Source organism: Aythya ferina (genome assembly GCF_964211825.1).
Source record: "Aythya ferina genome assembly, chromosome: 1".
NCBI classification, from domain to species: Eukaryota; Metazoa; Chordata; class Aves; order Anseriformes; family Anatidae; genus Aythya; species Aythya ferina.
The window spans coordinates 32,051,881-32,076,549 of record NC_140296.1 but is presented as its reverse complement, the minus strand read 5'-3'; the positions used below and the strand labels follow the sequence as shown (position 1 = coordinate 32,076,549).

General features: G+C 36.9%; 1 protein-coding gene across 1 annotated transcript in view; it reads right to left on the bottom strand.

Moving 5' to 3' along the window:
- The window catches only part of VWA8 (von Willebrand factor A domain containing 8), a 192,288-nt gene that overhangs the window by 66,245 nt on the left and 101,374 nt on the right, over positions 1–24,669 (bottom strand). The window contains exons 24-29 of the mRNA XM_084510032.1: positions 24,023–24,142; positions 22,043–22,248; positions 14,560–14,711; positions 5,917–6,025; positions 4,942–5,080; positions 2,836–3,038 (exon numbers count right to left, since the gene is read on the bottom strand). Of these exons, the coding sequence (XP_084366158.1) occupies positions 2,836–3,038; positions 4,942–5,080; positions 5,917–6,025; positions 14,560–14,711; positions 22,043–22,248; positions 24,023–24,142 (929 nt within the window). The remainder of the gene's footprint in view (positions 1–2,835; positions 3,039–4,941; positions 5,081–5,916; positions 6,026–14,559; positions 14,712–22,042; positions 22,249–24,022; positions 24,143–24,669) is intronic.

Here is a 24,669-nt window from a genome sequence, read left to right as displayed (position 1 = left end):
ACAAATCTCTAAAGCATCACACACCATTTAGGTTTCTTGTTTTTCTTGCAGACCTGTTTGATGCACCCTTAGCACAAGTAGCTAATCCTTGGAGCCTTGTCCAAAATATAGATGTACCACTGATGTACTTGTATTAATATGTGAATGTTGTGAATTCTGAGGTTAAGGCTGCCAGTGATCTTAGAACACCCAAAGGCAGGCATGTCGACTATTCTAGCTGTCCAGGCTCCTTCTGTAGCCAATGGAAAGAGAAAGGCACCTCCAGAAGGACTTAACTGTGCTGCAGCTTAGCCAGGATGAATTTTCTTTTGCATCAACTTTATCCGCTCAACAGACACAGAAGGTACTTGGAGGATTAGCTTAGACTATATGTTTTACTTAGACTGTACACATTCTCATAATATCATAAACAAAATCTCATTTAATTTCATGTACAGCAATATCCCTCATTTCACAGGTGCACCATGAAAGCACACAACTTCTCCATGGTTCCATTGCAAGAACTGGGTATAAAACCCAGGCTCCAAGTGGGAGAATTAAACTACTTGAGAATCAATCTTTCAATTAAGTAGGAATTAGAAACACAGAGATTGCAACACAAGCCCTAACATTAGGAAGGACTGCAGTGGCTGTGAAGAGTATAACAGGTGTATTTGGCTGATCTATACTTCGGTGCCTCATTTAAAAAGCAATTGCAAATATATTACTAATGGTGTCCGTAGATATGAATATGAAATACACAAGAGAAGCATTTTGCATTTTTTTTCTGTAGAAGACAGAAAAAAAAAATATTTTATCAATGTTACTTGATATATCTAAAATAACTTTTGAATGGTGTCCTAAGTATACAATGCAATACAATTTGCAATCAAGTGTGTAGTTTAATGAAGCACACTTTCACACTCAGTAAACTCTATGTTAATACTAACACAGTGTAAAGAGTCCTAAGATTAAGGTAAAGCATTCAGAATATTGTAATTCTGTATTGCTTTCCAGCAGTATAAATATACTTATTTTCAGACAGGATTTGTTCAAATTAGCACTTGCTAAGAAACTGACAATATTCAAACTTTCGTGAAAAAAACAGGAGGTTACAGCTCAATGTAAGTCAACTGGAAAGGGGCACTGAGCTGGCATAAAACAATCTTTATTTCAGAGTAAGTCATACTGTCATTGAAAAATATACGCCATGAGAGCAGGCAAAACCAGTCACAGAGTTAATTAACTGTCTAAAGCTTCATGGACAAACCTCTAATAAAACCCTCAGCGCTGAAACTGAATCCTCCTGTGATTTGGTTAAAAATGAACTAGCAGGACAATTATTTTCATGGTAGGAATTTCTAAGACTTAGAAAGCAAAGAATATTGCTTGCTGGGCTTTATATTAAAAAGCGTGAGACATTCTAAACATTCTTAGACACAAGATAGACTGCCATCTGTTTTACAGTTTCCTGCATTGACTTTGCCAAAAAAGGCCAAGGATTGTTTAGAACTGAACAAATTTGTCATGTGCATCTCAAAATAACCCAAATCATACTTCTATAGCAGCTCAAGACAACCACGCAGACAATTGCGATAAGCAGGTATCTTCAGAATCATATTTTTCCAGTTGGCACTGGAAAGCGTCCAAGACAAAACTAAAGAAGGCATACGCAGCTCTACCAAAGGCAGAATTGTGTTTCTTATAAGGTATTGAGCTTAACTGTCATGTTTGGGGCCAGAAAGTGCCATCAACACTTGACAAATATTTCTGGAACAACAGTACCACAGAGACACTAGTTATGGAATGACTGAAAACTACTTAAATCCCAACTGAGTGCAGGAAAAGCTCTGCTAAATTGGCTTCTCCTACCTACCGAAAAATGGGCAGAAGAAATTCAGAACAAAATGAAAAGGAAGAACCAACCAACAATAATGACCACATTAAATGCTTATGTCAAACCACTGTGACTGGTAGGTAACACAGAGAATGATAAATATTAATTAAAAATTAATAATAATAACCAGCAGCATTTTATTAACTGTTGTCTCTTCTCACTCTTTGGCAAAGAAATTTTAAATTGGAAATGTTCCAATCAGTCACTGATAGTAATGGAAAGGCAAAAGTATGTGGAAAGTATGCATTACTTGACTCTGAAAAAAGGATTCAAGTCAAACCAACCCTAAAGTCGTCAGTGGTTCTAAATTTGCATTGCTGATACACTAAATGTCAAGGCTTACATAGCCTTCTTTCTAGTCTCAGTACTTCAGATGTTACAGAATAAGAAATACCAGGATTCAGAAAACAAACCAAAAATAGTGGCGTGAAGCAAATATAAGCAATATTTTACATTGTGACTCAGAAAACGTCTCTTTCATATACTGCTCAAAAAGCAAAAAGGGGACAAGACCGGAGCAGAACTTAAATTCACAGAATAAACCAGCTTTCTTTGTACTTTTCAAATGCATGTTGCTTGACTGATACTCCTGAACTTAACTCAATCTTCCTTCTCTCATAAAGGCCACGAGAATTAAGATAAGCAGATAGAACTCAACATAATGCAAAACACAAAACGGGTTCTTTTAAATCAGCAAAAAAGTGCAAGAGAAAAATCTATACATAAAAATTAAAGCTGAAGCAACTCTCAGGCTTCGAGTATAATGAAAAAAAGTACATTCAGAAGGGGGTAGGCTTATCCATGCTATTTGCATTTACAGAGGTAGACTACCTTAGTGATTCTGACTTTATGACACTATTTAACTCATCAGCAAACCTTTAGCTGTAGTTTGCTGGTTGTGTGGGTTTTGTTTTGTTGTTTTTGTTGGTAGTGGTGGTGTTGTTTTTTTTTTTTTTTACCTGCTCTTCATGTACAAGCACTTGACCTTTGAGTGGATTTCCCAGTGGTGCCACAGTCACAAAAGGTTGCCAGACATTTCCAACTGTTCTTGGGAAGAGGTCATAGAAATCCACAAAGGATCCATTCTTACTAGAAACATTCATGAAGTACAAGGCAACAGGATTGCAAGTAGTAACATAAAGAACATTTTCAGCTTCATCTTCTGAAAGAGGAAAACAAAGGAAAGGCTTGTGATATCGCATATTGTTATTTTGGAAACATATATTATAAACTAAGCAGACGATATAGCAAAATGTACAGCAAAATTACCACCATGACAATTACCATCACACAGGGAGATCAAGAGAGATAAATAGTCTCTTGATACTAACTAAATGTTAACAGGCAGATTCTTGCCACAACATTACGAACTCTTTAAACAAGTAGTTCAAGGCACATTTGTGTAGATATAACTACAGTGTCTGCCAGTATACACATCTGTCTAAAAGATTTTGTTTGTTTATAATTTTGGTTCTCCCTCCTCTATCCCATTCTCTCCTTCAATTAATATATTTAATAATTATTTACACATGGCACAAAGGCAAACTTTGTGGAAAGTCTGGCACTTCCAGCTGGACTTCAGAGAATTCTTAAAATCAAACCAAAGCAATGTAATTTCTCTTTCACTGTCATAAAAGTTTCCAAATGTACTTGAAACTCAGGATACAGGCAGAAAAAGCAGCATTCTAGTATCGATCATCAACAATCTGTTTATAATACACAGTGAAGTTTAGACACGTTTAATGATGAATCATAGAAGAGAATCATAGAAACACAAGGTTGGAAAGGACCTACAAGATCATCTAGCCCTCCTATCACCAATATTATCCACTAAGCTACTAAATCCTATCTCATAGCACCTTGTCCAGATGCTTCTTGAACACCCCAAGGGATGGTGACTCTACCACCTCCCTGGTCAGGCTGTTCCAGTGCCCGACCACTCTTTGAGAGAAAAAGTTTTTCCTGATATCTAATCTACATCTACCCAAGTGCAATTTGTGGCAATTTCCTTGAGTCTTATCCTCATTGAGGGCCTCAATGTCCTTCTTATAGTGAGGGGCCCAAAGCTGAACACAGTACTTGAGGTGTGGCCTCACCAGAGCAGAGTACAGGGGGACGATCACCTCCCTGCTCCTGCTGGCTACACTATTCCTGATACAGGCCAGGATGCCATTGGCCTTCATGGCCACCAAGCATACTGCTGGCTTATGTTCAGCCAAGCATCGATCAACACTCCCAGGTCCCTTTCTTCACAGTCTTCTAGCCACTCTGCCCCAAGCCTATTGCGTTGCATGGGGTTATTGTGGCCAAAGTGCAGGACCCAGCACTTGGCCTTATTAAACCTCATCCCATTTGCCTCAGCCCAGCAGTCCAGCCTATCCAGATCCCTCTGAAGGGCCACCCTTCGACACTACCTCCCAACTTGGTATCATCTGCAAATTTATTGAGGGTACAATCAATCTCCCCTCATCCAAATGAACCCTAAAAATAATTATTAATATTCCTAGTAATGCAATTTCACTTTGGGACATAAGAAATATGAGTAACCAAGACAGGTTTGATTCAGTGAGAAAGAATTTTGATCAGTTTAAGCATAGCACTATGCAAGTTTTAAGGTTTGTATTAAAACTAAACTGACCAAGAGAAAAAGGAAAAAGTCAAATAATAATTTTCTGAAGCTTTATACATATCCTTTTCTCAGTTTGAGGATGCATATCCTAACGAAGACCACAATGTCTGAAATTATGCTCCCATATCAGTGGCTGATTATTTTTGTATTTCATCCACTGTTAAAATAATAGCAAAAACAAGTGGAAAAAAATAAATTATTTAATTTATCCCCTGCAAAGATACCCAGAAATAAAGACTATTGAAAAAACACCAAAGTGTTACTTTGCACATAGCCTTAGAACATTACACATGCATATTATCCTTTCATATTCTGTCACTGGCTATCAACAGGCACTTATGATGTCAATAGCCCAATTCTTCTTAATCTCCAGGGTATTTCATGTATTTATGATACTGGGAATCATTACAAAAGTTCCTAGCTTTTCTCACCATACCTTTTGTTACAGTGACGTCGCAAACAAAGTTAACTTCACCCAAAGGCAGTCTCCAAAAGGCAAGTTCTTCTGTGAAATTGAGGGACCGGGATTCATGTCGTTCCAGTGGAAATCCTTGAATATTTAGGTATATGGGGCCCTAAAACAAATGATAACAATGAGGGCTTGCTAAAATACTTTGCTTGTCGTTATTTGAATCTAGAAGTCTTCTTCAAGACTGTTAATACTATTAACAACAGAAACAATTAATAAATGATAGAGTAGATGAAATATTTCTCTGCAAGCTCTCTGAATGTTCATAGAGCCATTTTCTTCACAATAGAGAGATCATCATGCCTTCATCTTAGTTATTTATTGGTTTGGAACCATTATTGCTCAATGGCATGAAGGAAGTATCATGTTCTGATAAACCACCACCCACGCAAGGGAAAGAATCAGAATCTTTTTTTGTTTCAAAGAAGTTCAATGGCAATTTTTTGTTATATGAATCCCACATCACATTAGCAGTTCAGGTTTTTTCCCTGACACACTGGAGTAATAATTACTGAAGTTAGGCCAAGAGCTCAAAGCTGAAAAGGACTTTAAAGCTTTGACTGCGGATCAAATTGTACCAAAATTTCAGATTCAAACCTGGCAGTGCCAAAGACCCATAAGAATTCATCTGCATGTAAAATAAAAACAGGAAAACAGCTTTCTTTTCAGTTACTCTCTGATCTTATCCAAAAATTGAAATCTGGGGGCTGAAGTTGACCAGTTCCAAGCATCCAAAACAGCCACAGATTTCCTTCAAACATGGTACTTTCAGTGTCTTTATAAAAAGCTCTTTTCAAGAACTTCTGACCAAATGTACTGATTTTTAAAGCACATCCCACATTCTGAGGGCTAGGTACACAAGAAAGGTCATTTTAGGTTCTTCACATCCCAATACATAGAAAGAGTATTTTGTGTATTAAAAAAGAAATAAAAAAGACAAACCTTTACATCTATTTTCTGAGTTTCTGTGGGACACAGCAGTTTTTGTTGTGCATTCCCAGGCTGATCGATTTTCCAGTAGCCTATAAATTTATGATCTGGTAATGGCAGTCTGTCAAACAATGCAGGAACAAACGAATTTTTATATTCATTAACTTGCAACTGATATGGAATAAATCATTTAAACAACAGCATTTTTCCAACTAACCATATTTAAAGATTCTCTTGCAGAAAATGCTTCCTTACTAAAATATTTCATTTATTTTATGTTTTAAATCACAAAATTTTTAGCCTTCTGGAATACTAATACAATCACAACCTAAACAGCATAATAAAAGAAGGAACCCTTCATATAATATGGCCTCAAAAGAAAACTTTTCCAGTCTGAATTATTTGAGGTATGTAATAAAATATATCTGAGACGTCTCTCGCTTTGTTTTATTCAGATCAGACAGGATGTGATAGTACCACTTACAGGAACAGCTGTAATTGACACACTTCTAAAAAGCCAGCAGAATAAGCACAGTAAACAATGTGGAAATTTAGTATGCAATAACTTCAGTGTTTTTTTTTCCATATATTTTGCCTCTGTTCACATGAACATAGACAATGTAATACAGATGTGAGAGTCTGCCACTGTGTTCTGGCCAGTACAGCCTACAGCATGGGCAGAGGCTTCTTTGAGAGCCTCTGTTGGTTTCATTGGTCTGACTTCTTCATTTCTGGACTTTTTTCTTAGCAAAGGAATAAGCACGCCAAAGCAAAACTCATTTTAAAACTCATATAGGAAAAGAAATATGATGGCATATAACAGAGTAGCGTGACAGCAAATAAGGGACAACTTTTTTCCCCCTCTGTTCTCTCTCCAGTGATTTGCAACCACTAAAAGCAGTTTGACTGTGTTGATTGGCACAAATACATTCGAGCTAATGAACTCATCCTTTTGGTTTCTTTTATTTAGGATCCATTGCTCCTAAAGAGACCTCCTATCAAAACTGCATTCTGTGTTACAAGCAGTTGCACGTTATTGTACAGCTCCAGGACTTGGCAGGAGAACAGAAGACATTCCCTCTCCCAGTTTCTATAAATATCTCCAAAGTCTATTTTAAGGAAGTTCTCTTAAGATTGTTTGTTAAAAGCCTGTGCTCAGCCCCTTCTGTCCCATTTCATGATGTTTTCCTACTGTTCCATTTTTTCCCCTCTCCCCACAAACCAACCTGGCCCCTCTGGATCCCAGAGGTTTGTTTCTATTCTTCTCGATGCTCTTTTCGGAATAAGAAGTTATCTCCAGTCAAAAATCCCCAGTTGGACTACATATGAATCTTGGCAATATTTAGTATTTTTTTTTCATTGAGAACTTAAGAGAAAATGTCAGGGAATGAACACTAATATCCTCTAATCCTTCCAACTCACGCAGGAAAGATGCATTAACATTTCTTACTGGAATATTGACACCAAACCTCAAGCAACCTGGAGAAGCCAGTACTCACAGGGAGTCAGTCTCCATCCCCATTCTGCGTTTGGACCATCTGCCAAGGCAGTCAGATAGCCAAAGACACATTTTGTTATTTGGAAACAGAAAGTGGTTTGGATGCTACAGATCTTAGATAAACATCCAGCTGCCAGCAATACACCACTGGGGCACATAATGAGGGAAGTGTATGAAATACATTCCACCAAGATGGTCAAAGGGCTGGAGCACCTCTCCTATGAAAAAAGGCTGAGAGAGATGGCCAGCCTGAAGAAGAGAAGGCTCCGGGGAGACCTCATTGTGGCCTTTCAGTACTTAAAGAGGGCTTATAAAAGAGATGGAGACTGACTTTTTACTTGGGCAGACATGATAGGACAAGGGGGAATGGTTTTAAACTACAAGAGGGGAGATTTAGATTAGATATTAGGAAGACATTCTTCACTCAGAGGGTGGTGAGGTGCTGGGACAGATTGCACAGAGAAGCTGTGGCTGCCCCTCCCTGGAGGTGCTCAAGGCCAGGCTGGATGGAGCTTTGGGCAACCTGGGCTGGTGGGAGGTGTCCCTGCCCATGGCAGGGGGCTGGAACTGGGTGAGCTTTAAGGTTCCTTCCAAGCCGAGTCATTCTCTTAAGTCATTATTTTCCTCTCTCAGTCAAAGAACCAGTGGAGTATTTATTGCCTGTTTGTGGCCTATTTATGAATATCAACAGATACCGATGTTTAAAGTGTGATTTATTTTGCTTTCTTCCTCACTCCAGTTTGCACTTTTATACCTTGCCTGATCCTTCCCAAATTAGAAAAAAAAAAAAAAAAAAAAAGCCAGACGCGAAAGAAATGCAAATACAATATATTTTACTTTGCAATATTTAAGATCATTAGGAAAAAATGTTCAGGATGTACTGTTTCCACATATAGACAATTCTTAGATAAGTGCATTCATGCAGTCTGAAAAAGGGCAAAACAGTCCAGTTTCAGGATAAGTCATTTTATCCATAAACTGGAATTTTACTTCAAGCATCTGTCCGGGTTTCAAAATTATGTGTTGGCAAAACTTTGGTTATGTCTTGAGCCAAAACTGTCTTGTGTGCAAAAAGAAACTAGGGATATATATATATATATATTTGGTAATGATTACTATGAGTAGGATAATCTCTGATATGCCTATAATCAGCAAGAATTGTTTCCTATTAGCTCAATGGCACATCAGCTTCCACAAGGATTTGGATTTAGTTTTTAATTCCTTACACATTACTCCCATGGACAACATCCTAGAAATAAATGGGTTCACTAATAATCATGAGTACTTACTAGATTTTAAAACAAAACATATGTTAATAACCAGCACTAACTGAATACCCCGCTTTATATAGCAACAGAATTACAGATCGCATTCCCAAAGAAACAAAACATTTCCACTCTGTTTCAGCTTTCTGGAGATTTGCTTTGTTAACAGTTCCTCTCTTCCCTTAGGAAAACTATTTTCTCCTTTCTCCCAGATCCTTGAGGTTTTGTTCTCTTCCCTGCTCCTGAATAATTTAGTTTCTCTAGGGCAGCAGACTCAGACATCACGAACAGCAAAGAGGAGGGAAAGGTAGATCAGAATTTAGGAATAAAACAAAGAACAGAATTCATAATGCGAAGTTCCTTTGTCAAGAGAAGTAGGACCTGACAGTTACTTTTTAGTCCATTTCACTGCACAGAAACCTGATATAAGAAAGGCAGAGTATAGAAGAAGCTGGTGGTATTAAAGGTCTTACAAGCAGTCTACCTCCTGAATGATTTTCAGAAGAGGCTGTGGGTACAGAAGGACTGGAACAAAGTGACCACTCTGGAGACACGTACACCTCTTAAAGTTTTCCTCTACTGAATATATATGATACACAGTGAAGTACAGACTTTTCTTTTCCCAGGACTTAGAGGTAACAATAACCAAGTTTTGAAAATAACTTGAAGTGACAGTGCTGGTAAAAAGCTTCACAAGGCACTCCTGACACTCCACAGTATTTCAACTGAATTAAGCGAACCAAACACTGCTTCCATAAAGGGCAGACAGAATACTATGGAAATGCCACCAGTGGCAAAACTCTGAGAAACAAAGAGATACAATGGGTGTAGGAAAGTGCAGTGGGCGGGTAAGAACTGTACTGAAACTCCATGGCTATCTCCAGCATTAATGCACCCCAAGTCATGCTTTCCTCAAAAGCTGAAAAGGGCTCAGAGAAAAGAAAAACCACACAACAGGCTGCATGAATCTTGTAAGGAAGCCAAGACTTAAAAGCAAGTTCTAATGAATTATTCCTAATCACTTCCTTCCTTATGGATGTAGCAGTGTCTGCAGGTTAAGAAAAAATTTGGAATAATCAAATTTACGTGCTCCTAGTTTTACACCATTTTCCTTAAGATCACTGCTGCCGATGAAATGGTTACGTAAGAACATTTGTTCAGAACTAATGATAGGCATAGGACTTACACCTGATGTGGTAATTCTACCTCTAACTATTATTTAGCCTGATTTTCTTCACACACAGCAGTCTAAGGGAAGACAATCTGTTAAAAGATTATTCTCTAGCAACTTCTGATGCTGGAAAACTACTCAAAGTGACACCTACAGTATACATTTTTTTCACTTTTAAAATTTAGAAAATACATTCATTTTAGGCTAATTAAAAAATAATCAAGAAAAGTCAACAGATCTTGCTTTACGAACGTATCCATTTAAGTTTCTGAGAGCATACTGGAAACCAGCTCAGAACATTGTAAGAACAAAGTTTCACTGAATTCTCTGCAGCCAGCTGCCCTACTCGTACAGCGTCAGTTGTGAACTTTGACAGGTAACAGAACTGTTTACCACTTGATCTTGTAAACTAGCTTAATACTGGAACAGAATGTAGTATTCAAGGACTTAAACAAAAGTCTGTGTTCAGTTTAGCCGAACAGACATTTATCCCCCCTCCCTTTTTTTTTTAGTTCAACTTAAATAAGATACAGTTTGAATGCAAGAACTTACTTTACCATCCAGATCACTGTAATGAAAATACTTTTTGATTAGAATATAAGCAGTAGATATTCAGAAAATATTCGTGTTAGGCTACCTGTTCCTTTACAGTCAAGTGCAAACACACACACACACAAGTGCACAGGATGGAAAAGAGACACATATAATATGAGCCAGATCCAACATTTAACTACATGCTACCTGAAAGGACGAGACTCAAGAGAACAGCAAAGCCATTAAAATTTACACATTTTCATTACATATAAATGATACAGTTCATATAAAATGAATGTTCAAGTTCTAGCAAGCACGTAGAAGTGAGTAGCGAAATGAGGGGAGAAAAATGGAATGGGTATTTAGCCACTATGTGCTGGCAAAGCATGGCAGACAAGCCATCTGCTTTATTCACCATAGTGATCAAAAAAAGCAACCTCTCAATAGGTAACACCAGGAGATACGGACAATATCACAACATACTAAGCTGACAATATTGCACATGTCAGTGTCTTGAAGAACGGCCATCTTATTTGGAAAATACAACCTCAAGGAAACAAAAAGGCCCAAAGGATTAGGTAGGAAAAAAAGTAAAGCATTACTGTGCTTGAAAAACAGTAGGAAAAACATTCTGATAAAAAACAGGCTTTTAAAGCTTAACTCTGTAGTCTGTTTTGCCATCTCATTAAGTCTCAGGAATTAAGCAGAATCCTATCTGTCTAATATTAGAATAGGAGAAACTTCCACACAACAAATATGCTACAGAAGAATGAGCTGAATACAGAACCAGGATCTGAAATAAAAGATACCAGGAGGCTAACATTTTATTTCTGTATCTCTGAACAGATGTAGAATTTTTCTAAAGGGATATCAATTAGTTCAGTTTGACAATTGCTTCACAAATCTCCTGAGAGCACATGAAGTCAAAGAGAAGAGGTCTAATATAAAACACCAATTTAGGAAATAAATGAATTAGCATTTACAAATTAATTTCTCTCTTGAAAAAACAACTACTGCAAGAACTCTTTTCTAAATGGTAATTAGATACCACCTCAAATTCCTCCCAAGATTAAGTACGTTAATTCCAGAGCCTAAGCTAAAAATCCCATAAGGGTCACTGTTACTCTCTGTTAAATTTCCCCTGAAATTTCAGTCAAATACAACCATCAGAGTTCCTTCTCATAAGACTCTGCACTGCAGTGTGTTGCTCATGTGTCTCATGGTTTTGTTCCTACACTTAACACAATTATGTTTCAGCAGCAATTTAAATAATTGTAATTTCTCTAATTTTTTTTTTCTCATTAATAGATGACAGACAGACTTCTCAAAAATGTATTAAAACAGAAGAAGGACTCACAAATTGTTGGATCCAATAGAAACGTTAATGCATGCCAGAGTACCTGCATAATAGTCAGTACTTCAGTATAGTCATACAATCATCTAGGTTGGAAAACGCCTTCAAGATCACGATGTTCAACCATCAACTTGACCTACATCACTAAAACATGTCCTTTAGTGCTACACTCATACATCTCTTAAGTATCTCCAGGGATGAGGACTCCACCACTTCCCTGGGCAGCCCATTCCAATGCTTGGCCAACCACTCCATGAAGAAATTCTTCCTAGTATACAATCTAAACCTCCTCTGGATTAACTGTGACTTTGCAATAATGATTTTTCATGTCCTAGATCTCTGGAAATGCTTTTGTATTGCAAAACTTGTTACTTAATTTTACATTAAATACAATATATTAAGAAAGTCTAAGTATGAAGGAGATCAATCGCAAAACAGGTAAGGGGTGAGTGCAGGGTTCTGCAGAAAGGACCCAAAGGTTAGCGTTGAAAAAACAGACATAAGTTAAAAGTTGCAAGAAATGCAAACATTGGAATTTTTAAAATGAACTGCTGCATGAAACACATCCCTATATTCTATATTCTCTTACTACTCCACTCAGCTCCAGCAGAAAGTAACCTGCTCGTTTTCACACACCATGTTTAAAGACAGACATGAACCAAGTGCACGTGGGAATAAAGCAAACATAAAAGAAAAACCACCAGAGGTTAAAAATGGGAAGACTGAGAGAAGTGGATGTGTCTAGCTTTGAGATGGCTTTCTAATAGCAAGGATATTTAGGAAGAAGGCTGACTTGCTTAGGGAGCTTACAGAACTCCATCTCTGAAAGTTTTGACATGGATCAAGGGAAAAATCAGGTAAGAAGGTTTTAGATTAACTTGCACCTTTTATGAAGTGAGCTGGACTAGATTAGCACCATTATCCTACTTCCCAAATCCTGCAAAACAATATAAAGGACACCTGTACTCTAGTTCTAAACATGTAGCAGCTTGGGAAAGTCCCTTTTCTGACATGGTCCAAATATCGTATTGAAGTACCTCAATGTGTCCATCACAGGATCGTGCAATTTGGGCTGGAAGAGATTTGGAGACATTACCACAATGTTCTTTTACCCCAAGGCAGAATCAGCCATACCTAAACCATTCCCGAAAGATGTGTCTGTAATTCAGGGTGATCCACCTGTGGCTCAAAAGCTCCACAGGTTTTTATCTCACAACCAACAGCAACGTTATTATGGCAGAGAGAAGCAGGATAATCTGAACTTCCAGATGTCAGGGATGTAGGTGAGCTTTTGAGACCAAGATCTCAGGATCACAAGAGTCAGGTGTCAGCCTAGGCTCTGTCTTGCACTGTGAGATCTAGAAAAAGACTTGCTTTTATCAATTGCTTGTGAACTGTTCCTGTAGTTTCTCCCTAATTTGGGCTTTCAGTGTACACAGTATGTTCCCATGGCTGTCACTGAGAGTTTTTGATGAGCATGTTATGGGGTTCTCATAGGTCTTGGTGTAACCTGTCACATAAAACCTCAGTGACAGACCAAAATGATCAGGTGATTATCCCTAAATCAAGATGATCCAATTCTTCTACCTTAGCACTTCTAGACTGAATAGTCCCCAATAACAGCAGTCTCTCTCTTGTTTCCTAAGTCTCTTATTTCCTCATTGCTAGAGAATTCTCTCTGTACCGCCCATGTAAACCCACACCTAGTACTTTTAAAAATTATAAAAATTATATAAAGTGCAAATTTCTCAAGAACTATGACAAACATAATTCGTTGAAACAGAAATTACCAAGTGACTTTTAGCAAAGAAACTACAGAAAGTTTCAAGTGTGTACTGTCAGTTTGATAGACAACGTAGTTGTTCAACCATCAGTTCCCTAGGCATGTAATTCTTCTGTCATCTGAACGAAAAGGTACACCACAGTCATTACACTGCCAGTTTAATTTAATAGTTATATGTAGGATGTTAGACAGGATAACAGCGGTGCACCAGTAGAAGAAACCTACACAGACACCTAATATCAAGACATCATGTCCTAAGAATCAGTGCCTCCTTAGCAAATATAAAAGTAGTATGTCCCATGGCAAACTCAATTTACCATAAATCCATAAAGCTTTCTTCATGAAAGGGAAATATTTGTTTCTCCATGAACAAATCACATTAGAGTTCAAGCCACAGTAAGTTCTCTAACTGCTTTTCAATACGACCTACTTAAACATGTCTATGAACTATAAGAATGAGTTATATCTGTTTTCATTTCACAATTTATTCTTAAAAATAGCTATTTTGATTCTAACCTCTGAAAACCATATGGTGTAACATGTCAATTATCAATGTAATTAAAGAATAATAGTGATACACAGACACATGAATGATTCTTGGTTTATATGCTTAATTACATACACTGCTCTATTCTACAGAAGTATTTTTGTAGAGCCTTTTGTGAGTATCAAAGATAAAATCCCACTAATGCTGATGACAATTTATTTCTTTTGATATTGATTTAAGTGGTAAGTAACAGGACAGAAACGTGTTGCAATTCAATTAAAAACACAGAGGAAGAAACAAGTATTTCCCTTTATTAATATATATCTTTATCATACAAACTATCATTATGTGCATGGACATTAAGTAAAGATTAAATATTAGTAATAAGCAAATACTCTATTATAAAGTAATCTAAATTGTTGTAGGAATATAAGTTGAACCAGAGGAGTATTGACTTCAAGTATTCCAGGTTGATTTAAAATCAGTTAGCAGCAAGATAATGCACTATAAAAAGTGATCATGAGAGACACGTCTTCTTAAAATAGATCTTATTTTACTCTTACTCCTTGGCCAGCAGTACATTGGTCGGTTTTGCTCCAATAGGTATTCCATATTTGTGCAAAGTGCTGATTAAAATTTCACGCATTTCATTGTTGTAGGAGTCGAAGTCAAAAACATTTCGAACAACATTCGCCAGTCCTTCATTTGGGAATTTCTGTTAAGAAACAAAAGTCCTCAGATTTATTTTACTGAATATCTCTGTTAAGCTACAGGAAATAAATGAATTTTAAAGTTAATAGTTCTAACAGAAACTTTGCTCGACTTAGACAAATGCTCAAGTAAATTGAAAAAAAATCTGGAATAAAGAAGGTAGATTAATTCAAGTCAGAATGAAGTCATTGACACTAACACTGAGTAAAACAAACAAATAGGAGACAATTAGTTAAATAGTCACATTCATTCATGTTTTGTAGAATCAGTTCTGTTATACACGTAACAAGGTGGCGTTATCACTGAGCTATATGATAAAATACATAATGTATTTTTAAAATTTGGAACTACTTTCTGCTAAGTAGGAAGATCTGACACAAATACATATATTCATGTACTCAACTATACAATTCAGTTAAGAATTCTGATTCTTAATGTTGAATATAGAAAAACAGAAGATATATTGCTTTCTTACTAAATATGGGTTTAGGTCGTGATGGGCTTTAATGGAAACAGAAATCCACTTATGAGATACTTCTTTTTTTTTTTTTAACTGGTAAAAAATACTACCTATCATGAGCCATATACATAAAGAAAAAAGGTTTATCAAACTTTAATTAGTATTTCCAAAAAAGAAAGTGCTAACTGGTGCTATTGTTTGCTCCTCCAGATTTCAGAATTGTGCCGCAGACCTTTTCATTATCGCTGTTCTGCAGGAGGAAAGTGCCTTCCTGACACTCATTTCCCACCAAGACCTGGATGCCAGTAAGAAAGTCAACTAAACTCATGTAGTAGGAATAAGTTGAAAAGAAGAAAGGAAAAAAAGAAAAGAAAGGAAGAAACTCCCCTTGTCTTTTGATTTGCCCTGGAACTCTTAAAGCACACATATAAAGCACACTTTAAATAGTCTTTAAATAGTCTTTAACACACACTTTAAATAGTCTTGTAAAATGTAAATGAAGTCAATCAAATAAAAAGAATTAAAAACCAACCAACCAAACAAACAAAAAACCACTCAAACTGCTATAGATCCTAAAACTTTACCACCTAGCTGCTTTATTTTTTGGTGTTGGGCAGAAGTCACTTTTTCTTCATATGCCTTTCATTCAAATACTGTATGTTTAAGATAAGGACCTGGATCCCCCCATCTCAGTATACCACAGTTACTGTGTGGAACATAAATATGTGAAGAAGCATTTTATGGACCTGAAGTCTTCACTGTTTTTTTCCTATCAGTGAGTAATGGCTGGTAAAAAAAAAAAAAAAAAAGCCTTGAAGAAAATGATTCAACTTGTGTCAGAGAAATGTATCTTTTCTTTATGTAACTTAAAAAGGTTTTTACAATGCTTAGTACTGAAAGTACTATATTCTGTAATGTAAGCTTAATATTCAAGTCCAGGTAGACATCATTGCACAAAAAAAGCCTATCGGCTTATAAAAATGTACATCAGAGAGTTAAATTTAAAACCATGTAAAGCTACTTAATACTCAGTGTGCAGTACCCCATCTCATCTGTTTTAAAGTATCTTCTTTTTGGTAAGAAGAAAACGTCCACAACTGTGCATATTCTGTATAACCAAAACCTTTCCTTACGGAATTATTTTGGGACATTTATTATGATGAATACCACAGTTTCTGTGTTCTTCCTTTCTCACTGCATAGTACAACCACGAAACTTGCACCAAGCTACCTTGTTTACTCACAACCTCCTCTTTTACCTGCCCTGCACTAGATACTGATGAAACCTTGGGGAAGTGCCTCAAATACTACCTGGTTTTCACTAGTAGTCTCCAACTATTTCTGTGTTTCTCTGAATCACTGGGTAACTTCTGACTTCAATACCTCCTCAATGAATTAAACCAACACTTTTGTGCCTATTGTAACAGTAGGACATCACATAAATTTTATTTCCTCAGGTACGACTGATTGCTGCTGCCAAAGAAACCTGTTCTGAACACAAGCACTTGTCAAAAGGCCCTCTACTTCAGTTATTAAAAAATTGCAACTCTCCTGTTTCAATCAGAACAAACTCAACCCCTTTTTAATAACTGCCTGGATAACTGATTACCGAAGAAAGGCAATAACAGTTCACTTAGAAAAAAAAAGTTTGAACATTTGAGTTGAACATTTAAAGAAAACATTTGGTTTCTATTGATTTTTAAAACCAGATTACTGGAGAAGATATTGACATCTCATCAGTCTGTCTGGTTCTTATTCATTGATTCTTTCCCTTACACGTAAAACCTCTGTGTGTACCTTACAGTATTTTCACAGTTTAGATTTTTGTCTCTTTCTCAAAATAGTAAGTACAATAGTTTTTATGTCTAACTTTTAAAAAATTATTTTTAATGTTATGCTTTTGATACAAAATTACGACAGAACTTGACTAGTTGAAAAATCCAATTTTTACAGCTCTAACTTGCCATGACTTTGCTATAGTCTGCTTAAATGGTGTCAAGAAAAAAGTAGTTTGCTGCTACAAACAGGGAATCTTACATTATTCTGTACATGTTAAGGTCTACAGTACTTCTACCATTATGCTTTGAAAGAGTGGTTAGGGATTGGAATGGGATGCCCAGGGAAGTGGTGGCGTCACTGCCCCTGGGGGTGTTCAAGGAAAGGTTGGACGTGGTGCTTAGGGACACGGGTGACATTGGTAGTAGGGGGATGGTTGGACTAATTGATCTTGGAGGTCTTTTCCAACCTTAATGATTCTACAAAAAGAAAGCAACAATCCGCCTGGTATGTTATAGTCCAGATAGCAGATCCAGATTATAGTCTTATAATGAGTCCAAATTATTATTTTTTTAGATGTCTACCTCGTGTTTCCACTACCATTCACCTCTGCATGTATTCCAGTGACTTCAGATACCCGTGCTGCCATCAACACCCTAAAGGCCCATCCTGCTCCCATGCCACCAACAGATCTCCCCCTACTAATTCCTCCATGCCCTTGGCTTCTTCCTGCATCCCAGTGCCTTTTCACTGAATGCTGCCAGCTCTGCCTGTGTCTCCTCATTTGTCCTGTCAGCGGGACAAGAAGCAACACATTTATGGCTCATCCTGAGCAACATCCATGCTAATTGATTAACCAGTGCTCATGTGTTTGGTGGGCATCATCTACTGCCAAGCAACTGTTCCCTGCCTTTTCATTCACAGGGAAGGGACACTAATTTCAGTCTGTTCCTCATTGTCATATAGCTACTGATTCTGATTAAATCAGCAGAAACCTCATTATCTTTGAAAACTGGTAACTGAGATTCTCTGTGGTTGGCCAAAAGGATAAAAGGTTATTGGTGTGTGTGTGTATGGCATCAAGGAAAGAAAAGGATAAAAAATGATTTGATAAGCCTAGTTTCCATTTGAGATTAGATGAATAAAAAAAGATACTCAGCACCTACTATCTTAGTACAAAAGCTTACTGGAGAGGCCTAAAAACCAGATGATTAGTAGGCTTCAGGGCCAGAAGGTACCTTGGACATTTACTGCTCCAAAACTGTTATTCTAGTGCCTCCTAATAGAAAGCAACCTCAGATACAAACAAGAAAGAAAGCAGATCAGAAGAAGTCCAAAAAATATATTAAATTGAGAAAAATCTTAGTAGAAAACCCATTTCCATTTTATTTGGACTAAATGGATGGATTGGGATGTTGCCTGATCAACGTCTACCAGGGACACTGGGTGACGCTGGACTCTGTAAAACAACATAAAACAGATTTAGTGAAAGTCTGTAGCTTAGATAGCCCAGAAACAGCCACAGCATACAACACCAGTGGTTATGGGCAGCATATGGAGTAAACTCAGAGCTTCTGGGTTTGCCCGTAAGCCACTGCTAGCATAAGTACTTCTGACATTTGACACAAGCTGACAATTACAGGTGAATGAGGCAAAATATATTAAGGCTGGTTACTATCTAGAGCTGCAAGACCCAAATTCTCTACACAATCAGCAGGAAGAAATAGATGCAACAGCAAATCAGGCAGCTGCAGAAGAACAACTTCTTCATGCCTGCAATTACAAGTCTTCAAATTAGTTTGGTATCTAAAAAAACCCACCCCTATTCTTAAGAAAAAGTTAATACAGAGGCAACTTAACTCTGAATGCAATGTCTAAGCTACAACTAATTTGCTATAGGTTCCCTATTTGTGTAATCATTATGGGAAGATGCCCTTGCAACTACGCTGTAGACACAATGCTGTATGTTGAAGACCACAATTAATCAGAATGGAGAGATTAGCAAAATAATTACGTGTTGGTGTTAATCAGAATATTCTCTTAATTGACTAGCCCTAATGCTAAGATGCTCTCTCAGATAACAATAATCAACAGCAATTTTTTCTCTGAAACATCCAGCTCTGTTTTGCAGATGCAGAAAACACTAACATTATGTGAAAGGAACCAACACAACAGTAAAAAGAGAGTGGGGCTGTGGAACTGCTGGAAGGGAAACTGTTTAACATCATGACTAACTTCCCTCCTTCCTTCCTAAGGACCAGCGATTTCATTGACTCATTTCCCTCCTTCCTCTCTCTTCTCTACCTGAAGACCTAACAGCTTCTTACTTTGGAATAACCATTATGTTTATATTCATTGTTTACATTTGGCTACTCCCAGCCTTTTTATTATTCAGACTGAAAAACAAGTTACAGTAAACAAAATGTTGCATCCTTTCAAAGAGACTGGGATCTTGAAAACAAATGCTACAGAAGGAACCAAAGCTGCATGTTGGGGATTTATTTGGATATTTAAACTTGACCTTGAAAGAGGTAAAAACCAATAGACAGGAAACTTCCCCAGTGATCCGTGCCCAATGCCCAGTCTGAAGTGACCACGCTAATCTATGTAAGTGAAGGAGATGGAAGCAGAGAGTAATTGGCCTTAAGACAACCAGCAGTGCAGCTCTTCCAGTCTTCAACTGTATGCTGTTCACACCCAAAGAAAAAAAAAAAGAATTAAGTCTTTATGTTTCAGCATCAGTTGGTAACAGAATACAGTGCAACCTTAGATTATCTGGAGACAGAAGATGAAAGAAGGAAGGAGGAAGGAGGGAAGGAAGGAAGGAACTGCCAAAGCATGCAACAGAGGGGAGCTCATTTATCAAAAAACCTAAAACGTCAGCTTTTCAGCAGCACGGGAATTGTTTCTCAAGACTAGGTTTTCCACTTCCATTTCAAATGTAACTCTGCATTTAAAGACATAAGCAGTATTTCTAACATGGTACATGTTCCTGTCGGTTTAGTAAGCAAATACCTATCAATTGCTATTGGATCCTAATAAAGTATTTTGCTTACACAGTTATTTGGATGGATTATTCAACTTTTTGGTTTGAATTTTGTTAATCCTTTGTACAAATTTATAAAGATAGCTACTATGGTATTAGTAATACACAGTGAATCAGTTTACTTTGTCTCAAGACCTCACTGAACCCTAGACATGAGACAAGACAAAAATCTCTTCTCCCCAGAAATTGAAATGGACTGAAGATTTTTAAAAGTACCATTTCTAAGCTCCAGGATCTAAATGTCTGTATATATGGGGAAATGTGTATGAATACCATAGAGTCATGGAAGGATTTAGGTTCAAAGGGACCTTAAGGATCATCTAGTTCCAACCCCCTGCCATGGGCAGGGGCATTTTCGACTAGATAAGGTTGCCTAAAACCCTAGCCAATGTGGCCTTAAACACCTCCTGGGATGGGGCATCCACACCTTCTCTGGGCTACCTGTTCCAGTGTCTCACCACCTTCTGAGTAATAATTTTCTTTCCTGAAGACTTATCACTGATCTCCACCTTGACACTGAGCTGTTGACTGCAACTCTTTGAGTAGAACCATCCATCTAATTCCTTATCCAACAAGTGGTCCATCCATCAAATCTATGCCTGTTCATCTTAGTGACAAGAATGCTGTGTGAGACAGTATCAAATGCTTTGCACAAGTCCAGGCAGACATCAGTTGCTCATCCACCAATAATGTAACCCCACTGTAGAAGGCTACCAGACTTGTCAAGTACACTTTGCCCTTAGTGAAGCCATGATTTCTTTCACCAGTCATCTCCGTTTTCCACGTCTTAGCAGTTTCCAAGAGGACCTGCTCCATGATCTTGCCAGGCACAGAGGTGAGACTGACTGACCTGTAGTTTCCAGGGTCTTCCTTTTTTGCCTTTTTAATAGTAGGGGTTATGCTTCCTGTTTTCTAGTCACTGGAAAATGGACTGCCACAAATTTTCGCTATGACAAGTAGTGGCTTAGCAGCTTCATCTGCCAGTTCCCTCAGGACCCTTGGATGAACCTCATTAGATCCCGCGGACTTGTCCACCTTCAGGCTCCTTAGATGGCCTCAAACCTGATCTTTTCCTACAGTGGGTTCTTCATTCTGCCAGTTTCTGCCTTTGAATTTTGAGAGTTTGGTAGAGTGGCTAGAGTAAAGACTGAGGCAAAAAAAGTTGTCAAGTACCTCAGTCTTCTCTGTACAAATATACAAAATCATCATTCAACACTATTTTACCAATGTTAAACACAGAAACAGGAGGTTGAAGAATTTAGGAGAAATTATTTTCTAATTGTACTAAATACATTAATTTTTCCACTAAGCTTTTTTAAATCTGCTATTTAGTAATTCAAGAAATACTCCGTAAATTGACAATTTATCTACTTTATGATTATAAACAGAAAATAAAAGCATTACTATTTAAAAGATCATTAAGATATTTTACATTTCAAATACTTCAGATAAAAACTATCCTTCAATTTATAAAGATACAAGTCAGAATCTACCATAAACTTAAAAAAAACCATCATTACATAAGAAGTTATGATTTTGCACTTAAAAGTGTGTGTAGGAAGCAATCATGGTTCCTATGTACCTGTTTGCTAAGTCATTATCCAGGCAACATTTTCTTTAGACAAATTCCATTTGTGTTATATTCCTGTTGTGCAACAGGGTATTGTTTTGCCCTGGGAAATTATTAAAACCAAAAATTCCATAGCAGCATAGCAAGTCAACAGCTGCATTTTTCTTGAAGTATACTATGCTGAATAGGTAATTTTATAATGTAGGCTATTATGAAGTTGCATACTGTATTCACTTGAACATTTTCCTCACATCAAACATTGCTGAATAACAGAAACACAGATTTTTTGTATATCTACAAATGATCACACAGAAAAAATATTTGCTTGTATACATTTACCCTGAACACCTGAATGCGATTATTACTTCAAAATGCAAAACTTTTCTTAAAAATTAAATAGAAATTAATGAACAGTAATGGCATATTTTTCTAAAGCCTACAAGTATTAAAATTCTAAAAGTCAGTAAGATCTGATGTACTGTACCTGTAAATGCTTTACAATATTCACAACTTCTCTAGTTGAATAGGGATAATTAATAATTCCTTGGTCAGCTAAACTCCTCAGTTCTCCAAAAGCAGCTACCAGTTTCTGAAGAATTGGCTCAGGAACATCAGGACCATATTGTCTGAGCATAGCAAGTTCAGACTGTGGCTTGGGATTATCAACAGCATGGCAACTAAAAATATCCCCTAAAAGAAAAAAAGCATACGTTTAAATAGTTTATAAAGGACAGAATCAAAACAGCTCCTATAAAATTCATAAAGAACCATAAATGGAAAGGCAACATATCAAGAGGATGCTGAATACCTGCTTGTTAAAACAGAATAAAATAAGACAAAAAACATTTGGAAAAAAGTGAAGGATGAACTTGCTATAAAGAACACTGAGATTCCAAGAAATATAGAGATCTCTCCTACTATTTAATGAAGGTGATCACAAGGGAGAAATTAACTTTTAGAAGAAACACAAATTGAAAGCAGAACAGAATAAAAAAAAAAAAAAGGAAAGAAACGTCTAAAGAAAGAGTAATACAGGTTGAATGGGACCAGTTTGTGAACACCCTCAAAACACCACAGCATGCAGGGAAATCTTTACATTCAGGAATACTATAATGTTGTGAGGTCTAGAGGAAATACTGGATTTGTCTTTTCCTCTCTGCCTACCTTGAAGTACTGTAAGAAATATGGCAAGCTGTCTTCCACATACATTTGCATTACATTGGTCCCAATCATATAATCTATAAAATTGAGGGTATTTGTAAAGAGTCATTTAACAATCACACAAAACAGGCTTTAAAGAGTCAATATATGGAGGGAGATTAGGTCATGGAAAAGAAATAGGCTCTAATAAAAGCATCTTGGGTCAATATAATTTGGTGAAATTGAGAGCCAATGGATTTCTGCTATGGAATGCCCATTCACTGGGAACTGCATCTGAAAAACAAACAGCTATCACACAGAACTAAGCTTGCTCCTGTCTTTTTTTTTTTTTTTTTTTTTTTTTTTTTTTTGAGTACATTATTATTTCTTGCAGCCAGAGCTAACAGATAAAGACATGCAGATTAAGGTGCCTGCACATAATTTTGACAATGATTCTAGGCAGTGGAGTCTGCAGGGCAATTCACACTGCCAAAGCTTTGCCAGAGGCCTACTTAGACTAACACTGGACTATACCTTACTAAAAAACAGTGAATTGTTCATTGTTCACCCTTAGGAAACATGAATTCTTCCTTTCTTTTGCTGTGAAATGAAGCTGTGGGGAATCTTTGCTGATACACAGGATTTTCAGTAACTACCTGGAGGTTTTTTTTATTTGTTTATTTTTTATAAAGTAAGACTGCTGCTGGTATGAAAAACTTTGACATGAAATTTGGACAGGATTACCTAAAACTCTGGAAATTTCAGCATCTTGTCAAATATTTATTAAGGCCTATCATACAAAGCCATGAGTATGGAGAAGCCAATGAAGATTAAGAAGCAGGTAGCAATAGTACTAACACTATAAAAGACAATAGCCTCCATCTTTAGAGGGAGAGAAAAGTACTATCCATCAGGCTCCCCTGTCTTGTACCGAAGAGGACAGAACTTGGCCAGTGGCTTTTTTGATATGGGAAAGAAAACACTGAGCAATCATGTTAACCACCAATATCAGCTATCAACTGCTTACAGATCATATTGTTGCTATATTTGTACACGATATATGCTAATTAACTTTTTTTTTTTTTCATCTGTCGTTTTTCTGTGTTTGTCCTGATCCCATATAACAATTTTAGTTGTACACAGATGACCACGTATAGTTGTTCACTTCAGGGCAAGTTCTGTAATCTCACCCTAAACATCTTATGTAAAACAAAACATTAACATGCATAAGGAACCTCTGTCCCCATGAAATCTAATGAAATAAAGATAGTCATTCAATTAATCAATTCTAATTAACAATCAGCATTTAATATGAATCACTTACCTAATGTGCCAAAGAAGTCATTACCCAAGAAAGGAAATCCAGGTCTATTTGCTAGAACTATCATTCTAAAATCAGGATGAATTACTATTACGTTTTCTCTCCCCTCTACATGAGCACGATCTAGAAAAGAGATAAAATGCATTAGTTGTACATTTAATCTTAGTGATTATCAGTGAATTAGAAGAAGTTAGTTAGAAGAATTATTCTTTGAATTACAAGAATAGTTACTAAAAATGCTCAACAGCTTCTTAGCAAGTCATTAAACTATGAGTGTTCTGAGTTTCATTCTAAAATTTCATAATTTGTTTCATGAAAATTTAACTAAATTATTTCACTTACGAAAAAAAAGCATCAGCTATTATTGACTAGTTTTGGGGTGGGAGACACCTATGCTGTTTATATCTCATTTGACCAAAATGCCAAGAAAAAGCGTTAATAAAATATGTTTTATGTATGTATAACATTATCCCATCTGGGAACACAGGACCAAAAGTCCTCCTGAATATTATATAAATCTGTGAGAAGCCAAAGGCACATGATGTCATGTGCCTGAAGACTCTGTTTCACCAGAATGAGTCAGACTGCCTTCTCTTCTTCCCTGCCAACATGTCTCCATTGGTACATGAGCTTTGGGAATCCTTTTATCT